Source organism: Cupressus sempervirens, chromosome 3, assembly GCF_028749045.1.
Source record: "Cupressus sempervirens isolate cs-2001-9-10 chromosome 3, ASM2874904v1, whole genome shotgun sequence".
NCBI lineage: Eukaryota > Viridiplantae > Streptophyta > Pinopsida > Cupressales > Cupressaceae > Cupressus > Cupressus sempervirens.
Genome location: NC_143120.1, coordinates 975607413 through 975624245, shown reverse-complemented (window position 1 = coordinate 975624245; position 16833 = coordinate 975607413). Strand labels below are relative to the sequence as shown.

Below are 16833 nucleotides of genomic sequence, written 5' to 3'. Positions count from 1 at the left end.
GAATTCACATTCAATATGAAAGTCATATGATCCATTTCGACTGAAAATTCATGTAAATCAATGGACCATACTCGTTTCAGAATTCCAGTAAATTGTTACTACCATTGGAAGAAAATGTAGATATTTGAAGAACGAGATCACCCCACACTTCTTCATAAGAAAAGAAGAGAAAATTAAAAATAAATTATCATCCATCCGAACAAACACAAATTTCCTCAAAATTCAAACCCCTGGGGCGTTTGAATATCATATTGAAAATTCAAAATTCATAACAAAGAATCTACATCACTTACCCCACACGTCTTCATAAGAAAAGAAGAGAAAATTAAAATCAAATTATCATCCATCCGAACAAGCCCAAATTTCCTCAAAATTCAAACCCCCTGGGGCATCTATATATCATATTGAAAATTCAAAATCCATAACAAAGAATTTACATCAATTGCTTCTAGCGCCTATCTGGTTAGAAACCCTTATATCCTTATATCAAGTGTACACAACCTAAACTTTACGGAAAATTAACAAGATTTCAGAATCATGGTGGTGTTCATAAACACCAAAAAAAAAAGGTCAAACTATAATTCTTCAGGCCTCGGCCTCAGTAGCTCCACCCTTGCCGCTACCAGTCTTCTTAGGCAAGAGAATATTGTGAATATTGGGAAGAACACCGCCATTGGCAATGGTAACAGCTCCAAGAAGCTTGCTAAGCTCTTCATCGTTCCTCACAGCCAACTGAATATGTCGAGGCACGATCCTAGTCTTCTTGTTGTCCCTTGCTGCGTTACCAGCCAGCTCAAGCACCTACAAAAACACAAAATCCATCAAAACCACGCAAAAGGCGATCAAACCCCACGTTTGAGAGAGAAGTCAAAAAAACCCTAAAATTGAAAAAAAAATTAAAACCCCGAAAAAACTAGGCAAGATCTTCCAAACTCGTATGGAATCGAAACATAGCCTTCAAATCTAAAGAATTCAAATTACATAGAGAATCTACCTCGGCAGCAAGATATTCGAGAACGGCTGCAAGATATACAGGAGCGCCTGCACCAACACGCTCAGCATATTTCCCTGCCTTCAGAAACCTGGCTATACGCCCGACTGGAAACTGAAGCCCAGCCTTTGAACTCCTTGAAACGGCCTTCTTTCCTTCTACGGATTTTCCTCTGCCTGCCATTTTTTATTGCTTCGAAAAAATTCGATCGCCTCTCGTTTCTCCTTCTCTCAATATCTGCTGCCTCTTCTTTCCCTAATACGCATCTACGGAGAAAAATGGGAGTCATGGCAATTTATATGGGATTATTAGACTCCTTGTAGTTTGGGCCTATCCGCTTCGACTACACGGATTAACATCTTCTACCGTTGATTGGGAGAACAATTGACGGTAGAGATTTGATTATTAGCCTTAATTTTTTAATGATTGCCGCGTGGCGGGTTTATTTTTGTCCTGCCTTTTAGTCCGCCATTTTAAAAATTGACTTTAAAATGTGTAGACCTAAATAGAAAGGAATTATGATCGCCTATGAATAACAACCTCGTGGTCGAAGTGTACCGCGCCTCAATTTTATAGTTGAACGATTTTATGTGACATCACTCTTGCTGTTAAATTTGATAGTTGTATCATTGTATTTATTAGTTCCTCCCCAATGGAGGATACTATAGCCTCCAAGTGGATGCAAATTTTCAAATAAGTTTTGACCAATCCGAATGTTTTATTAATGCATTCCAAACTATTTCATAATGTTTTCTAATTTAGGTTATTGTTTTAATTTATGAAAATTTGTTAAATGTGAATTTCCTATTGGCTTTTGCTATGAACAATAGGGTATCCAGTGATTTTTTTCTATTTTGTTAAAAAAAATTGTGGCAGAGGTGGCCTATCCAACATAGCAACAGTGATTTCATTAATAGTATTGCCCTATCTTTGAAAAATATCTAGCCAAATTCAACAACATTTAGTGTTTATAAATTTGGGATATGATCTGACATTCATTTTTGGTATTGTCAATGACATTTTTTTCTTTGTTTTCTTTATTGCTTTGTTTTTTTTTTCCCTCAATTGTTTTATCCAAACAACTATTCTCACCAAATTGTTAGACCTAAATCTTTAGCAAGTCTACCATATTTTGATTTGGATTTATAACGTGCACGGTATAGTTGTCATATTGTCAGAGAACGTGTCAATTTTGGTAGAAAATGTGGTCATAATTCTTTGGTTTGTCTTTTACTTATTGTCTTGGGGAATGTTTTTTGGTTTTCTATCAACTACATTCAATTGGATTGTTGAATTTTGGTCATCTAGAGTTTCCATTTATTAGTAATTGTTGATTTTGGAAGCATCAAAAAAATCGGACATTCCCTTCTGAGCGGTTCTGAGAAGTAGTTTTGTTGGAGACCCATTTTTGGCTCATTTGTGAAAGTTGTAGAGATCAAGTATTTTTCTCCATTTTTTTCCCAATTATGTATTCATCAGGTAACATATTTTGCCTAGGGTTTTTTAATATATTTTTTAGTAGTTTTTGAACAAAAGGATTTTTCACGTCTTTTTTTAGTAGATCTTATTTGTTCTTTTCATTTTTTCATTCCTTCATTGATAGATCTCAGTGTGTGATTTGAAACATTCAATACAAATTAGTATTCAATAACATATCTTATTTATTCTTTCGATCTTTTTCATTCTCTTAATAGATCTCAGTATGTAATTTGAAAGATTCAATATAACTTATTTGTTCTAGAAATGTTAATCCCCACATTCATGTAGTGCTAATCTCATATCTCCATATGGTTAGAAATTAAATGAACTTTTAATTCATCTCAATGAGATGACCAAATATATACAACACTTCTTTCTTTAGGAAAAAGAAAGAATGTAAACAACAAACATTTATCGAGTCAATTTAGTGCCTTTTAATTCCCTAAGTGCAGCTTCGTAACTCTCAGTCATCTCCCAACTCCCGAATGAAGAATCCTCCTATCTGAGTATTCATATCTCCCTCCCGGACATATCTCCTCCTGGGTCAATTTTAGCTTGTATTCAAATCATCCTGTTTCAGGACATTTTGATTCCTCCGACAAGAGATTGCAACCTTCCTCGCATATGCCCAACAACAACGACTATTTTGGGGTTGGGCGCGGCAGAGAACTATACCATACCCCTACTATTTTATAGGCTATAGGAGGCTATTGTTCCCCGCCCTACATCCCTACAGAATCATAGGGTTCCTGGGCAAGGCCCACGTAACATGAGAAAGTTATTGTTTACATTAGGTCAATAGCTCACAGTATTGAAAATAAGAACCACTTTTCCCTTAAAGAGATTACTTTTATTTTCTAGTAATTACAGTTAGAACTTGGTGCATTATAGTTAATCACAGTTTTGCATTGCTAATGATGAGGTCTCAGTTTTAAGGGAATGCTAGTTTGCAATGCCTGTCCATGTACATTAATAACCATATACTGGAAATTAGAGTTGTATGGTCATATTTTATCAATAAAGAGTTAGGCCCTTGGTCTTGTTCCTTGCAAAAACACTAAGTTGGAAAATGTTCGTTTTATACCAAAGAATGGGCAAGGTAACCTTTCCAAATACAAAGGGCATGAATCAATTTCTCTCCATACTAAATCTAAACTAGGGAAAAGAGTTTTCTTCATCTGTCTCCCAAGCAAATGAATAACTAGATCATGGTTTGTCAAGCCAAGGAAGAGAAAGAGAGGGTTGTTGTAAACTAATCAATTAGTACATTTATAGGGTTGTCAACCCTCTAGGAGTTAGTAACTTCAAACTAAAATGACAGTTAATTCAAAGGGAAGTTTCTTGTCACAAAAATTAAATCAAATTACATATTTAACTTTTCAGACAAGTGGGGAATCAATAACTAGTCAGCTCTTAATGTCCTTCCTTCAATAAGATTTTTTTGAAAAGTTGTTGATATTTTAGCTCTCTTATGCAAGAATTTCACAACCTTAATACAAACCTTGAAATAAGGAGAGGCTTCCCAGCACGCCGTAGGAGGAAAATCCTTAGGTATTTGGATGAGAATGTAGCTCAACCCTTGATGATTTATAAGTTTATTGTTTGAAGATTGGGATACCTAAAAGGGAGTTTGTGATTTAAGATTGGAGTTTTCTTCGGCATCTAATACCAAATCGAAGAGGGGTTATTTCTTGTTTAATAATGTTGGCTGGGACATTATTTTGTGATATAGATAATAATTTCCCCTGATATTAATATTTTTTAGCTATGAGGGAAAGTATATTTCCAAACTGCATAAGATCAATTGTAAATCATTTTTTTATTTTGACTACATCAGTATTTTTCATCAACATTTTAAATCACATGCCAAGATTCATCATTAGGATGATAAAAATGATTTATGATCTTGATGATGGATCATAGAGTGATCTGAAATGTTGATGTAAAAATCTTGACACAATCAAACCTAGAAACATTTTACAATTGATCTTGTAGCTTGGTGTGAATGACACCTGTAGACAAGTTGTGCATTCCCAACCAAATGGGGTATTTTTATATTATTTTTAGTTAGTGTTGATGACCTTAAATGACATTTATGAGAATAATATATAGTTGGGTGTATTCATCTCTTATTTTGATTGTTTGACTTTCAAAACTAGTTGTTTGTATGACCATATTATGTTAGACGTCAAGTTTCATTTGCTAGCCAAAATGTAGTTTAGTGGGACATGGGAATGAATGTTAGGTCGGTGGAATTTCTGAGGGTGTATTGGCTAACTAGTGTTGTTTTTGGGGCCCTAAAATCCAACATTAGTATCCTGCAATGGGTGGGTTGCTAGGAGTGTGATCATTGAAATTCTAGAAGGCAATACCAATTCATGGTCCTATCAATATAAGAGTATTTTTACAAGCTTGTTTTAAAAACAACATAATGCATGAGAGTCCCAAAATAGTATGGTAGAATACAATCAAAAAGGGATCAATGACATACTTGTTTTCTTTGAGTTCAAAACATTGATATACAGAATAGCATGCATGCACTGAGCTATATTGTGTAGCAGCTTTCACATCCAAACATTAAAGAGAACTGTCAAATACAACATTTTTTTATTATAAAAGCTTAATATAAAAACTTTTATATTGATATATATGCATATCTAAATACATATATGTTGTACATATATACATGTGCATGCATACATACATACATACATACATACATACATACATATATATAAGAATTGAAATTTCTTATCAAACGTATTGTAGTAGCTTTCACCAAGACACAAACCTAAAATTTGGTCACCCTTAATTTACGATGGTTTGATCATTTCAAATTCTATTATTTGATATTTTAAGAAAAAATTTAGTTGCCACATTCCTATAGTACTAATCTCATATTTCCATATGGTTAGACATTAAATGAACTTTTAATTCATCTCCCTAAATGCAACATTTTCTTTAAATTTGCTACTATTGATAATGTATAAAACGATACATGCACAGCATGAATGATGATGGAATAGAGGATGAATTTGTTTAGACACTCACAGGCTTCATAGCCTAAGTAAGGATTCATAAAAATCCTTACCTGTCCCTCATGTACGTTGTGCTAGTCATGCTTTATGGGAGTTTCTCCTCTTTACAATATTGTCGTATTGTTAAAAAACTTAAAAACATTACAATTGAGGCCCTATCTACGATAGGTCCTGACAAAATTTAAAAATAAAATAAATATAAAACCATACACAAATGTTTGACTATAGCTAAATCACGTGAACTAGAAAAGGGATAATAGAAAGGGAAAAAGAACAAACCATCGCCTAGAAGAACAAGTTTGAAAGTTGGAGGCCCCGTCTTTGTATGTGCATTCATTTTTTGATCAATTAACAACTCAACACCATAAATTATCCAAAATCCATCATTCCAAACTAAAATTGATTGAGAAAATGGCAAGCTTGAACTGCAATTGTTATCAAACCCTTTAATAGTAGAGAATTGTAAGCAAATTGGTGGAATCGTTACTGTTTTCGTAGAAGTTCTAGCATCAATTAAAGGTCTGTGATCTATTTTCTTCTTCTAACGAGATGGATGAAGAATTTTATGGGTAGATGCATAAGTTAATAAGTGGCTGTGGACATCTATGTTTGTTCCAATGGAGAAGAGATTGGTGGTTGGTGTCGTGTTCACTCACTCATGCATTGCATTTTCGCTTTTATTTAGTACTTTGAGGCTCACAACACCTGGCATGAAGTAATCTTAGGAAGGAAATGGTTGGTTAAAGCGGTGGTTGTATCATTGTAAGCAAATCTATGTAACTTGTCCTCTTGTTTTACTCCAAAGTGTACGCATTTGCTTGCTTTATCAAAGGCCATTGTCTCTCAATCATGATTTGGTATATTTGGTAGAGAAACTCTCCGTGGCAGTAAAGATTTTATTTTTCTTATCAAGGCATGCCAACCACTTTGATCATCAACTAGAACACAACGTATATTTGTTCCTCCTAACCACGTCTTCCCCATGTGCAATAACTAATAACATTTTATAAAACTTAAATATTCCAATGGAGTCTCAGAGTGAAGAGGATTAAACAACAAAAGTAAATCATACTGAACGAATTAAATTCAAAACATGAATTATAGTTTTTAAAAAGCAAGAGAAGCTAGGTTTGATTTTCTTTTGTCTCAGTCTCTTAATAATCATGTAGGATTGACTCCACTGTAAACACAAGAATACTTCATCAATGGAGGTTATGTGGTAGTTTTCAGCTTTCGCTATGGCAGGAGGAAACCTTCGCAGTAATGAGTTTAGGGTATTAGCAGGATTTTAAAAAAATTTAAAAATTAAAAATTAAAAATTTTAATTAATTAATTAATTTTAAAAAAAATTACACACACACACACACACACACACACACACACACACACACACACATTAGGTTACTTATTAATTTTGGAATAACATAATCTGTAAATATTATAATTTCATGTAAAAAATAATATGATATGCAAAAATTATAAATTAAAAAGTATTAACAAACGTGATAGTTGTTAAATGAGGATTGAATTAGATACTGAGAATGTCCCTTTTAGTGTGAAAAACACTTATAATATGTATTCTATGTATACATTATAATTTTGTTACAAACATATATATATATATATATATATATATATATATATATATATATATATATATATATATATATTTCTAATTTTGAAAACTAAAACAACTAAATAGTAAACTTTTTCATCCATTTATAAATTTTTACCAAAAAGTATTTTCTATTTTCTAAATAATAAATTCTTATTATAAATGTTAAAACTAAAATGAGTTGTGAACAAATTGTATACAAGCATAAAATGCAAACTCTAAGTGAATTCAAACTAGATTGTAAACTAAAGTGTTTGGTTTAGTTTCATAAATCCTATATTTAAAGACTATTTATCATTTACACAATCTTATGTACAATCACTTCTTAAACAATTGTATATAATCAATGGTGAAATGCATCATCTAACTATTTTTTTCTCTAGTAATAGGCAAGGATCTCTAGTTGTAGTAGAGTTCTTGTTATTTTAATTCTTAGTTAATCATCATTTAGGATTTATTTTCAGCCTTCTCAATTAATTTTTCTTTTAGACATATCTCTACTTGAACTACTTTTCTTTTTAGTTATATTTTTTTATGGCATTTGTAAACTCTGTTTATTCATATAACTTGTTGATAAAATAATAACATTTTATAAGCAATAGATATCATCTTATTGATCTAGAAAATAATTATTGAGTAAAAGGAGCAATGGCTCTATTCTTCCACTCCAAATTTCTTTTGCAATGGACTAACAAGCGTGAATACCACAATTCTCACATATGCAATCCTTTTATTAAAACATAGCCTACTCAACTCATCCTACAAATATTTGGTGCACTTCTAGATTTTGTAAAAACTAGACAAAGAGAGCCTTGTGATTTTGTACATTTCCTTTCTTTTTTCTTTCACGTCCTTCATAATAAAAGTTATCTTCTCCAATGTAGATAACTTATGCAATCAATATCAGTCATCTTGCATCACCCTCCAGTTATGCAATGAAACTTTATTGTAAATTAGAACCAACCCTTCATAAGGGAGCCTGAAGATCCCATCATGAAATGGAGAGTTAGCTCAATACTGATCAAATCATACAAAGGCATAGGACTTTTGGTTTAAATCCTATGAATCTAAATATCTACATGAACTCATGACATTAGAAACAAAGATATCTTAAAGCAATTAGGTACCATTTAATGGACATGCCCCTAACTCTCATGTCCCATCCTCCTTCTTACACCTTAAAAATTAAAATATTTAAAACTAAAAGTGGGCTTCTTTAAATTGAATTGTCAAGGAGATCATACAATGAGCCAATGGGGAATACCATCAAAGTCAATGCTTCACTTGGGACAAAAACAATAGCAAAAGAGATAACAAGTTGACATTTCATTCAAATTGAACAACAACTGTAATTAATCACTAATATCTTTGTCTACTAATAATAACCAATTCTTTGGTACATTTTACAATTATGTTTTAATTTTAAAATTTTAGGTCAACCATGTGGCTTTTCAAAAAATTGTTTATTCATTTTGAATATGTGATAGATATTGTGTTATCAAAATGTGTGAATGAATTTATATTCCAAGTCTGGGTCCTTAGTGGGATTGTTCAATCATTGGTGCAATTCAATCTACGACTTTGGAGCATCTATTTGTCATAGAATGCATAAATGTTGAGAAAGCATTGTGCAATGTACTTGGTGAAGAATTCTTGGACAATAAATCAGTGTCAACAGTTTATGCAGACATTGTTTCTAAATTCCTCACCAATTGCATGGATCTTTTAGAAAATTGTGAAAGTGTAAAGCAAATGGAAAATGCATATGTGAAGCCATGATTCAAACCTGTTGAAGACTATGATGCATACATTAATGCATACATTATAGAGATGAGTACTAGCCTCATAGGTGAATTGTTCTCTCTTGAATCTTTGAGCTCTTGTGATGTTACGACTTGTGTCTATTATTCCCTAAAAATTGCAATGAGCATGCAGTAAGTATAAACCTCTAGTGGACCATGCATTACTTGCTCACCAAAGTCATTTTTGTGAGCTTAGTGCATCAAGAATCACAGATGTTTGCAATACAATGATACTTCTGCAACTACATATTTCTCCTCCTGTAATTTCATCTTATGTAAGCACCATTTGCTCAACAAAAGTTCCACCTGTTGGGGATGTTATATAGCCTATTAGATATTCATTTACAGGGAATTGTAACGAATGAACATATTATACATATATGTACATAGTAAAGAACATATGCAATGGATAAATGAAAATGTTTCATAACTTTTGCAACAAAAATACATATAATTATTTTGTTTTGGATGCATTGTATTTATTTTCATTTAGATTATTACAATGTATAATTCACAAACCAAATTAATTTAAATCTTAACCATAACTTGATACAATTTAGTTTAATATAAAGAGATCCATGGTAAGGAAAAAAGAAAAACAAACTAGGCATGTGAGTATTACCATAAAATTTCAAAATGAATATCAAAAAGGTGATATGAGCCATATTTCTACCATTTTTTTGTTTATAAGTTAATATTATTTAGTACATGTTCCTCTTCATTTTCACATATTGTATAATGCATTCCATAATTGAATAATTTATATAAAAAAATTTATGGTTTATATTTTGTACAATTTTTGGTTCAGTAATCTTTATCAAAATAAATATGATAGATTTGTAAGGAATCATTTTGTGAAGTATGTAATTAATTGTTGTCCTCTATTTGTTTTTCAAGTGTAGAGGTTGTGAAAGAGATATTGAGGGTTATGAAACTGAAATAACGTCTCAAAAACAATTGATAATTGACTGGTATGTTTTCATCCTTTTCTGCTCACAAAATAACACAACTCTTGCTAAAAACTTATAATTTAGATTTAGTTTTAAAAATGAGAACTTAATAAATGAATAAATAAAAGGCGATAAGAAGTTTATTTTGGCAAGTTGAAAACTCTACTGTCACATTTCATTGAGTTCAAGTGCATTTATAGTTTGTGGTTTCTCAAATGTGTGCAATGCATTAATATTCCTCCAAATGCATATTTGTCCCATTCTAGTTTCATAATATGTACCCATGACATTCTTGAGTGCAATGCACTCTACTACTAAACATATAAAAATAGTAACAATGTACAGGCTCCTCCTACATCATCTTATTCTTTATTGTACATATCTTAAATTTTTGTGCCATCTATGTATAGAAACTTACACATTAATTAGATACATATTACTTTCCCACAAAGGATATCTCTAGAAAAATGGATAACATTGAAGTTAAGTTATATCTTAGAATTCAATTGTTCGTAGCAAAAACTATGAAAATGTTACTCGTTGTCAACAGGTTTTCCTCTCTCCACATTGCATGAGTATGAATACTCTAAATGCATCTGCTATAACATACCCTCCAACAAATGAATTCTCTAAAATTCCACAATCTAGTGTCCTTGAAAAAATCCTACAACTTCCAAGTGAATGCCAAAGAAAAATATTGGAAAGCTATTTTTATGACAACCATGCTACAATGTTTCAACACGATGGATGGGGAACATTGAACCGATACAAGAGACCAATGAAATTCATGTTTTATCTCCATCCATTACAAATGGAGAATTAATTTACCTACAATATCTAGTGTGGGTATATAGGGAAGCTCATATAATAACTTGTTGTCAAGATATTTTAGTCCATTTCCCTCACAAAAATCATACTGCAGAAGAATTAACTGCCATTTTCAATCCAACATGCAAAACATTGTTTTGTTAGCTATTACCATTTAGGGCAACTAATGAAAGTGACACACTTATATGCATAATAAAACTTTTCATATCATATTGAACTCTTTCACTTGAATGGATTATAAGATATGATAATATAGAGCTTGTAAGACAATAGTATGACAATGATACAAGAGCCCTAGCAATTAAAAGCATAAAGCACCATTACTCATACCATTATTTGTTTGAATTTGTAAATGGTGACATGTCACCTGGCATTCATCTTGTAGTAGATATTGGAAGATGGCGCATCCTAAATGGATGAATTAACTGTTACATCATGACAATTGCCAGGAGCAAATACTTATGATGTATAAGATTAGCCTCCATTTCTCAAAAGTTGAAAAAATCTAGAGCAATATGTATCTGCTCATTTGCATCTCAATAATGTGTGCATATCTAAGTTTACCTAACTATGTCTTTTACTAATATGAACTACTAGCAAATTCATCAATTGCATTTGACATGGAAGGCTAATAATCTCCTCGGTTTGGAAAGTTGTGATATTTTTTCAATACATAAATTTCTTCATTAGAAATCTCATAGTTTATGAATAATGCACTATCGGTTCCTTTATGCAGCTGTGAGGACTAGTTCAAAATAATGAATGCATTGAAATGGTGAATGTTAATAGTTCAACTTTTGATGGATCTGATTGCAATTTTCTAATTTAAGATAGTTGCAACAATGTCTTGTTATAATTAAAGCAGAAGCATGCAAAGTTCCCTTGTAGACATAGTCATAATATTGTCCATGCCTACTCATGCATATTACTATAAATAAATTATCATTTATTTCTTTCAACTTTTGTGAATTAAGAATTTTATTTTAAACTTTTTTTCAAATTCCTCCCTTATTGAGCCACATGGAGAATTTCAAGAGCAAGATGTAGGACTAAATATATAAAATAAATCTGTTCATCCATTTCACATTAAGCCATAATCTACTTTTCAGTGGCAAGTTGAAGTGAATATATTCATGTGGCAGGGTTGACACATTTGAGGGACACATCTATTCTCTATAAATTTTAGTTTCACATCGAGAGCCATTCAAGTTAGTTGCAAGTCACTGTGTGAAATTTTCAGAGGACAATGGAACTTCTTGAAATAGTATTGGGAGTTGAATTATGCTCTCTCTTGGTCTTATTTTTCATTGTGAATGAAACACCTACTTTCATTTCTTTGTTGGCTTTGAATGTAGTACTCTTCTATGTAATTCTCTATTTATTTGAGAAATATATGTAATGTCCATAGCCAAGAACAAATTCACAGACAATAAAGTAAAAATTATAACATTCAAATGTAGTAAATGTTGATGATGTAATGACATGACTACATCACCAAATCTAATGAATAAGTGCAAGTTGTAGTTAAAGTAATTTAAAATCATAAAATATAATGGTATATACGTTGTTATTATTTTTTTATAATGTGTCTTAAATTTTAAAGCATAATTGTAGATTCATTCATGTTTTCTATATGATATTGATAAAAAATCCCCTTTGTAGTAACAAACTAACCTTGTAGTTGTTATAACATAAGGTGCTAACAATGTTTGAAAATAATGACTTCTCCTAATTTTATTTGTTGAAATAATCTTGTTTATGTAAATTGTTTATTCTCTTTCGAGAAGCAGTAATTACCGTGAATACCAATTGTTGATTTAGACAATGGAGAGACATCAACTTTTGAAAAAAACAAGCAAACCTCTTGCGAAAGAAGAAAATGTTCCAAGCATAAAAAGTACAAGGGTGTGAGGAGACGACCTTGGGGTTGCTATGCTGCAGAGATAACAGATTCAAAGACTACACATCAAAAATGGCTTTTAACATTTTGAACTCCTAAGGAAGCTACAAATACATACAAAGAAGCAAAACTCTCCATGAAAGGTGTAACATATTGTATAGATTGTCATATAAATTTATTGGGAGCAAACAATGAAGCAATTCCTAGCAGTGACATAATGACAATGATAGAATCTCTTAGTCAGACGAAACATATTTCAACAAACATGGAAACCCACGTTTATGGAGAGCTGACTGATATCTCTCAAGGAAACTTTTTCCACTCACCATGTCTTCATGATATCACATTTGACAATATACTAGTGGTTGATGCACAATGTTTACTAACGTCTACAAATATGAATCATTGTCAATCTTGGCATACTCAACATTTACAATGTCCAACAAAATTATATGGCTCATATGAACCCAACTATTGGACACAATATAGTTATCCTCAACAAGAACCATTATACACCATAGATACCTAGAATCCACAACAAATAGAAAAACAAGAACCCATATCTCAGCCATATAGTACTTCAACCATTCATAAAGTTCTCATTAGAAAGCCAATATTAACATACAATTCCAATGTTGGAGATTGAAATTTTCACCAAGTAGCTATCAAAATTCTCAAATCTAAAGATTCAGAATGGATGAAAGTACAAGGTAGCATTGATATGTCCTTGAACCTTTAGCTACATTTTATGTTAATAAATTAATTGATCAGCATTTGTATATGTAAACAAATAGTTAGTATACTGAGAACATTGGCTCAGTACATATCCTCATTTATGTCTACTACTTTATCTAATTGTATCATTCCACAATCTAATGTAGGAAATGATATTATGACAAGGCCTACAAGACAATCAATACTATCATGGAACCCAACTAGCCCACTCATCCGTTCAAATGCATACAATTATGACTTGAGTTTAACGAACATTGAACATAATATGGACCATAGAAGCAGTTCTACCTATGTAATAGACAGAAGAAAAAAAAAAAGCTCAACATCTAGTGATTTGCATGCCTCAGACAATCTTGACAATAAACACATTGCATTGTATGAGAAAATTATTTTTGGAAATGAATGTTATAAAGTGCAAGGTATCATAAATTGAGAGCATTGTAACTAATTGAAAACTGTCTGTTTAATAGTCTCAATGGAAGTATCCAGCCACTATGAAATGTCTTGAGACATTTATATCATAGGTCTTGTTATTTAACAAATTAAATACATATGATATAGGAGGATAATGCTTTACAGACGTAAAAGTGAATTTGCAAATTGGAGTTGACACAAAATAGAATTCTCATTGTTACATGTGGCTTTCTTATTCAGTGACAATACAATGGATTTGCTTGAATCTAGCTTTTCAAAGAGAATTGAATAATATTTAAAGCTTCAATAGTGATTATTTAGAGAGTTTAGAAAACAATATTCATAAAAAATTATTTATTTGTGTACAAGTGTGTAAAAAAATACTAGTTCAATGTCTCTGACATATAATTTATTTAGAAATGTTATTACTTTGTTACTTAGATTATCAAATTTATTCAATTATTAGCCAATCTTATAACTAGTCACTGTTTTTCAATATTGAAAAAAATATTTCTTAAAAAATAATTCAAAAATAGTGCTTGTATTTCTTATATTATCAAAAGTTGTAGAATATTACAATTAGCGTATTTTACAATATAGTAACAATAAACTATGTTTGTTCACCGCGTAATAAATATATTATGAAATATTTTCTATGATATAAGATTATCGTGGAAGCTTATGAAAAGAAACTCTTGCTACCTCCAATTGCTTTCAATAGTGTAATAGGTCATGTGTGAGTGAGAGGATTTGTAAAATACTATTGTCTATAACTGGCAACATCCTATATATCTAGTAATATTGGTTGAAATAGTATAATAGCAATGTTTAAATGATAGGAGTGTTTGAGTAAACTAACAAAATTGTCTACAAAAACTATTTTATTTATAAAGTGAGCTAATATAAATGAAACATTAATTTAAACATCGATTTTTGATTAATGCAGGATGCCAACCTATAGCATACGGTGTACAATTAGAATTTAGAACATAAGTACCAACGTAGTACATTTGAAACAAACAAAGAAGTAGAACTTGCAATTTAACAATCAAACTCATTAGTTGTAGACTTCATTATATCAACAAAATGCAAAATTTGACATCTGAAAATAATGCAAGGAGACCAAAAGAAATGCAACTGTAATTTATGTACAACTGACATTGACAAAACTCTTCTAAGCATGGCTTATATAGGCCTCGCGATTTCAAATACAATGTCAGTGATTATTTATTTGATACATTTGAATATCTACTAAAATTTTGACATACATCAAACAAAATTCATAGTGGAACAATAGATTTCCTCATTACTTGCCTCAAAAATGGTGATGAGGAAGCTATCAATTCCTATAACCATGAACTCCACCCTAAAAGCTTGAAAGAGCTTCACAATGTAGAAGTCATTACCACTTACTTGCAAAGAATGAGAATATCAACAAAACCATCAAATAAGATAGAACAAAATGGTTTGTGGGGTGATATATTTTGCATACATTGGATATCAAAGTGGCTCAATATTCATATATGTGCTTGGTCTGCATCTTGTGGAAAATGATATCTAGATTTCAACAATCAACTTGATTCTACTCCATTCAATATCCTATTTCATGATGCAAATCCTTTGTCAATGCACTTTGAACCATTGCTAACCAATGCAATCTTAAAACAAAAACAACATAATATTAAGTTGCAATTTTTTTAAAAAATGGATAAGAAACAATGGCAAGATACAACTCATAGAAGGAAATTAAAATTAAAAAAAACATCAAAGAACTACAATTTGTCTACCAATGATAAGCATAATATTGCAAAAAATCAAGACAATATAACCTTGCATGTAGTGAAAAGATTAATTAGGAATAAAGCTTGCAACATTAATCAACAAACAATTACAAACAAAAACATTAATATTTTCTTAACCAATCACCAAAATAATATAAAAGGACAAACACAATCCATGAGAACAATAAATAGTAAAAGGAAATCAACTAAGACAACTTTGACATCGATTGATAATTTTTTTTCCATAGTTGAAGACATGCCAAAATATCCTTGCACAATTTGTCAACCGCTCAATTTCAAGAAAGATATAAAACAATTCAAAGAGGAACATAGAGTTGCATACCACAATTTGACAAAATCTTACATGCCACTACTTACTGAGTACATATGTAAAATATGCAATGATTCTCTTAATAAAATAAAATAGAAAAACTTAAATATGTTGTTCCTCACAACATACACAAAAATAAGCCATTATCAGTTGTACAAAAAATGACACAACTAGAGGAACATTTAGTTTCACTAAGAATTGCATTTACACAAATTTGGGAATTAGGATATAAAAAGTCTCAACTTGGTCTAACCAGTTCCATCATGAATGTCCCTATAAACATATAAAATATTCAAAATGCTCTACCATTATCACTATCAAATATGACAACAATTGCAGTGGCTCTTAAAAGACAATTGCAATATAAAAATACATTTCAAAAAGGCATGGTACGACCATATTTAATAATGCAAGCTCTATTCAATTTAAGCAAGACAACCCTTTACCAAATGCAAAATGTAAAAGTAAATAAAAAGTGAATAGAAACATTATATATCAACAATAATGAGAATGGTTGTGAAAACAAAAGTTATTCTGAAAATGAAAGCGAAAGCGATCTTGAATATGACAATCCAACTAATTCTCTAATACATGGATACATAGATTCTACGCGTATCCATAATATGGATGAAAAAATCATTCAAATTGCTCCTACTGAGAATTGTTATCCTATTGGTATTTTTAAACACAAGTATGCATAAAAAATGAATTTCCCAACCCTTTTCTTTGGTAAGCCATGCAATATTGACATAATGAAAAAATTTAGTTATCAAAAAATGGCACAATGGGAACTACTTCATTACGACCAAGATTTTTCACTTCATACAACAAATATTTTCTTCAAGGCCATAAAAATACTTATACATCAGCTCTTATTGACACTATGGATACGAATTAGAAAAAGACAATTAAAAAGATGCAAGTTACTCGCAAAAGATGTAAAGCAAAAACCAAATTTGGAAAAAATCT

At 31.1% G+C, this 16833-nt stretch overlaps 1 protein-coding gene across 1 annotated transcript; it reads right to left on the bottom strand.

The window, feature by feature from the left end:
* Window positions 1-362: 362 nt before the first annotated feature.
* Window positions 363-1259, bottom strand: LOC149570010 (putative histone H2A.3). The gene is made up of 2 exons (XM_089822671.1): window positions 995-1259; window positions 363-801 (listed from the first exon to the last, which is right to left on the bottom strand). The coding sequence occupies exons 1-2, from the start codon at window positions 1172-1174 to the stop codon at window positions 586-588; spliced, it is 396 nt and encodes a 131-aa protein (XP_089678797.1). The 5' UTR covers window positions 1175-1259; the 3' UTR covers window positions 363-585.
* Between the last annotated feature and the right edge of the window lie 15574 nt (window positions 1260-16833).

Excerpts from the sequence above, each read along its gene's own strand:
- LOC149570010 (XM_089822671.1), bottom strand. The coding sequence starts at position 1,174 with ATGGCAGGCAGAGGAAAATCCGTAGAAGGAAAGAAGGCCGTTTCAAGG. Across the intron at positions 802-994 it reads TCGAATATCTTGCTGCCGAG|GTGCTTGAGCTGGCTGGTAA; the intron begins GTAGATTCTCTA and ends GTGTTTTTGTAG.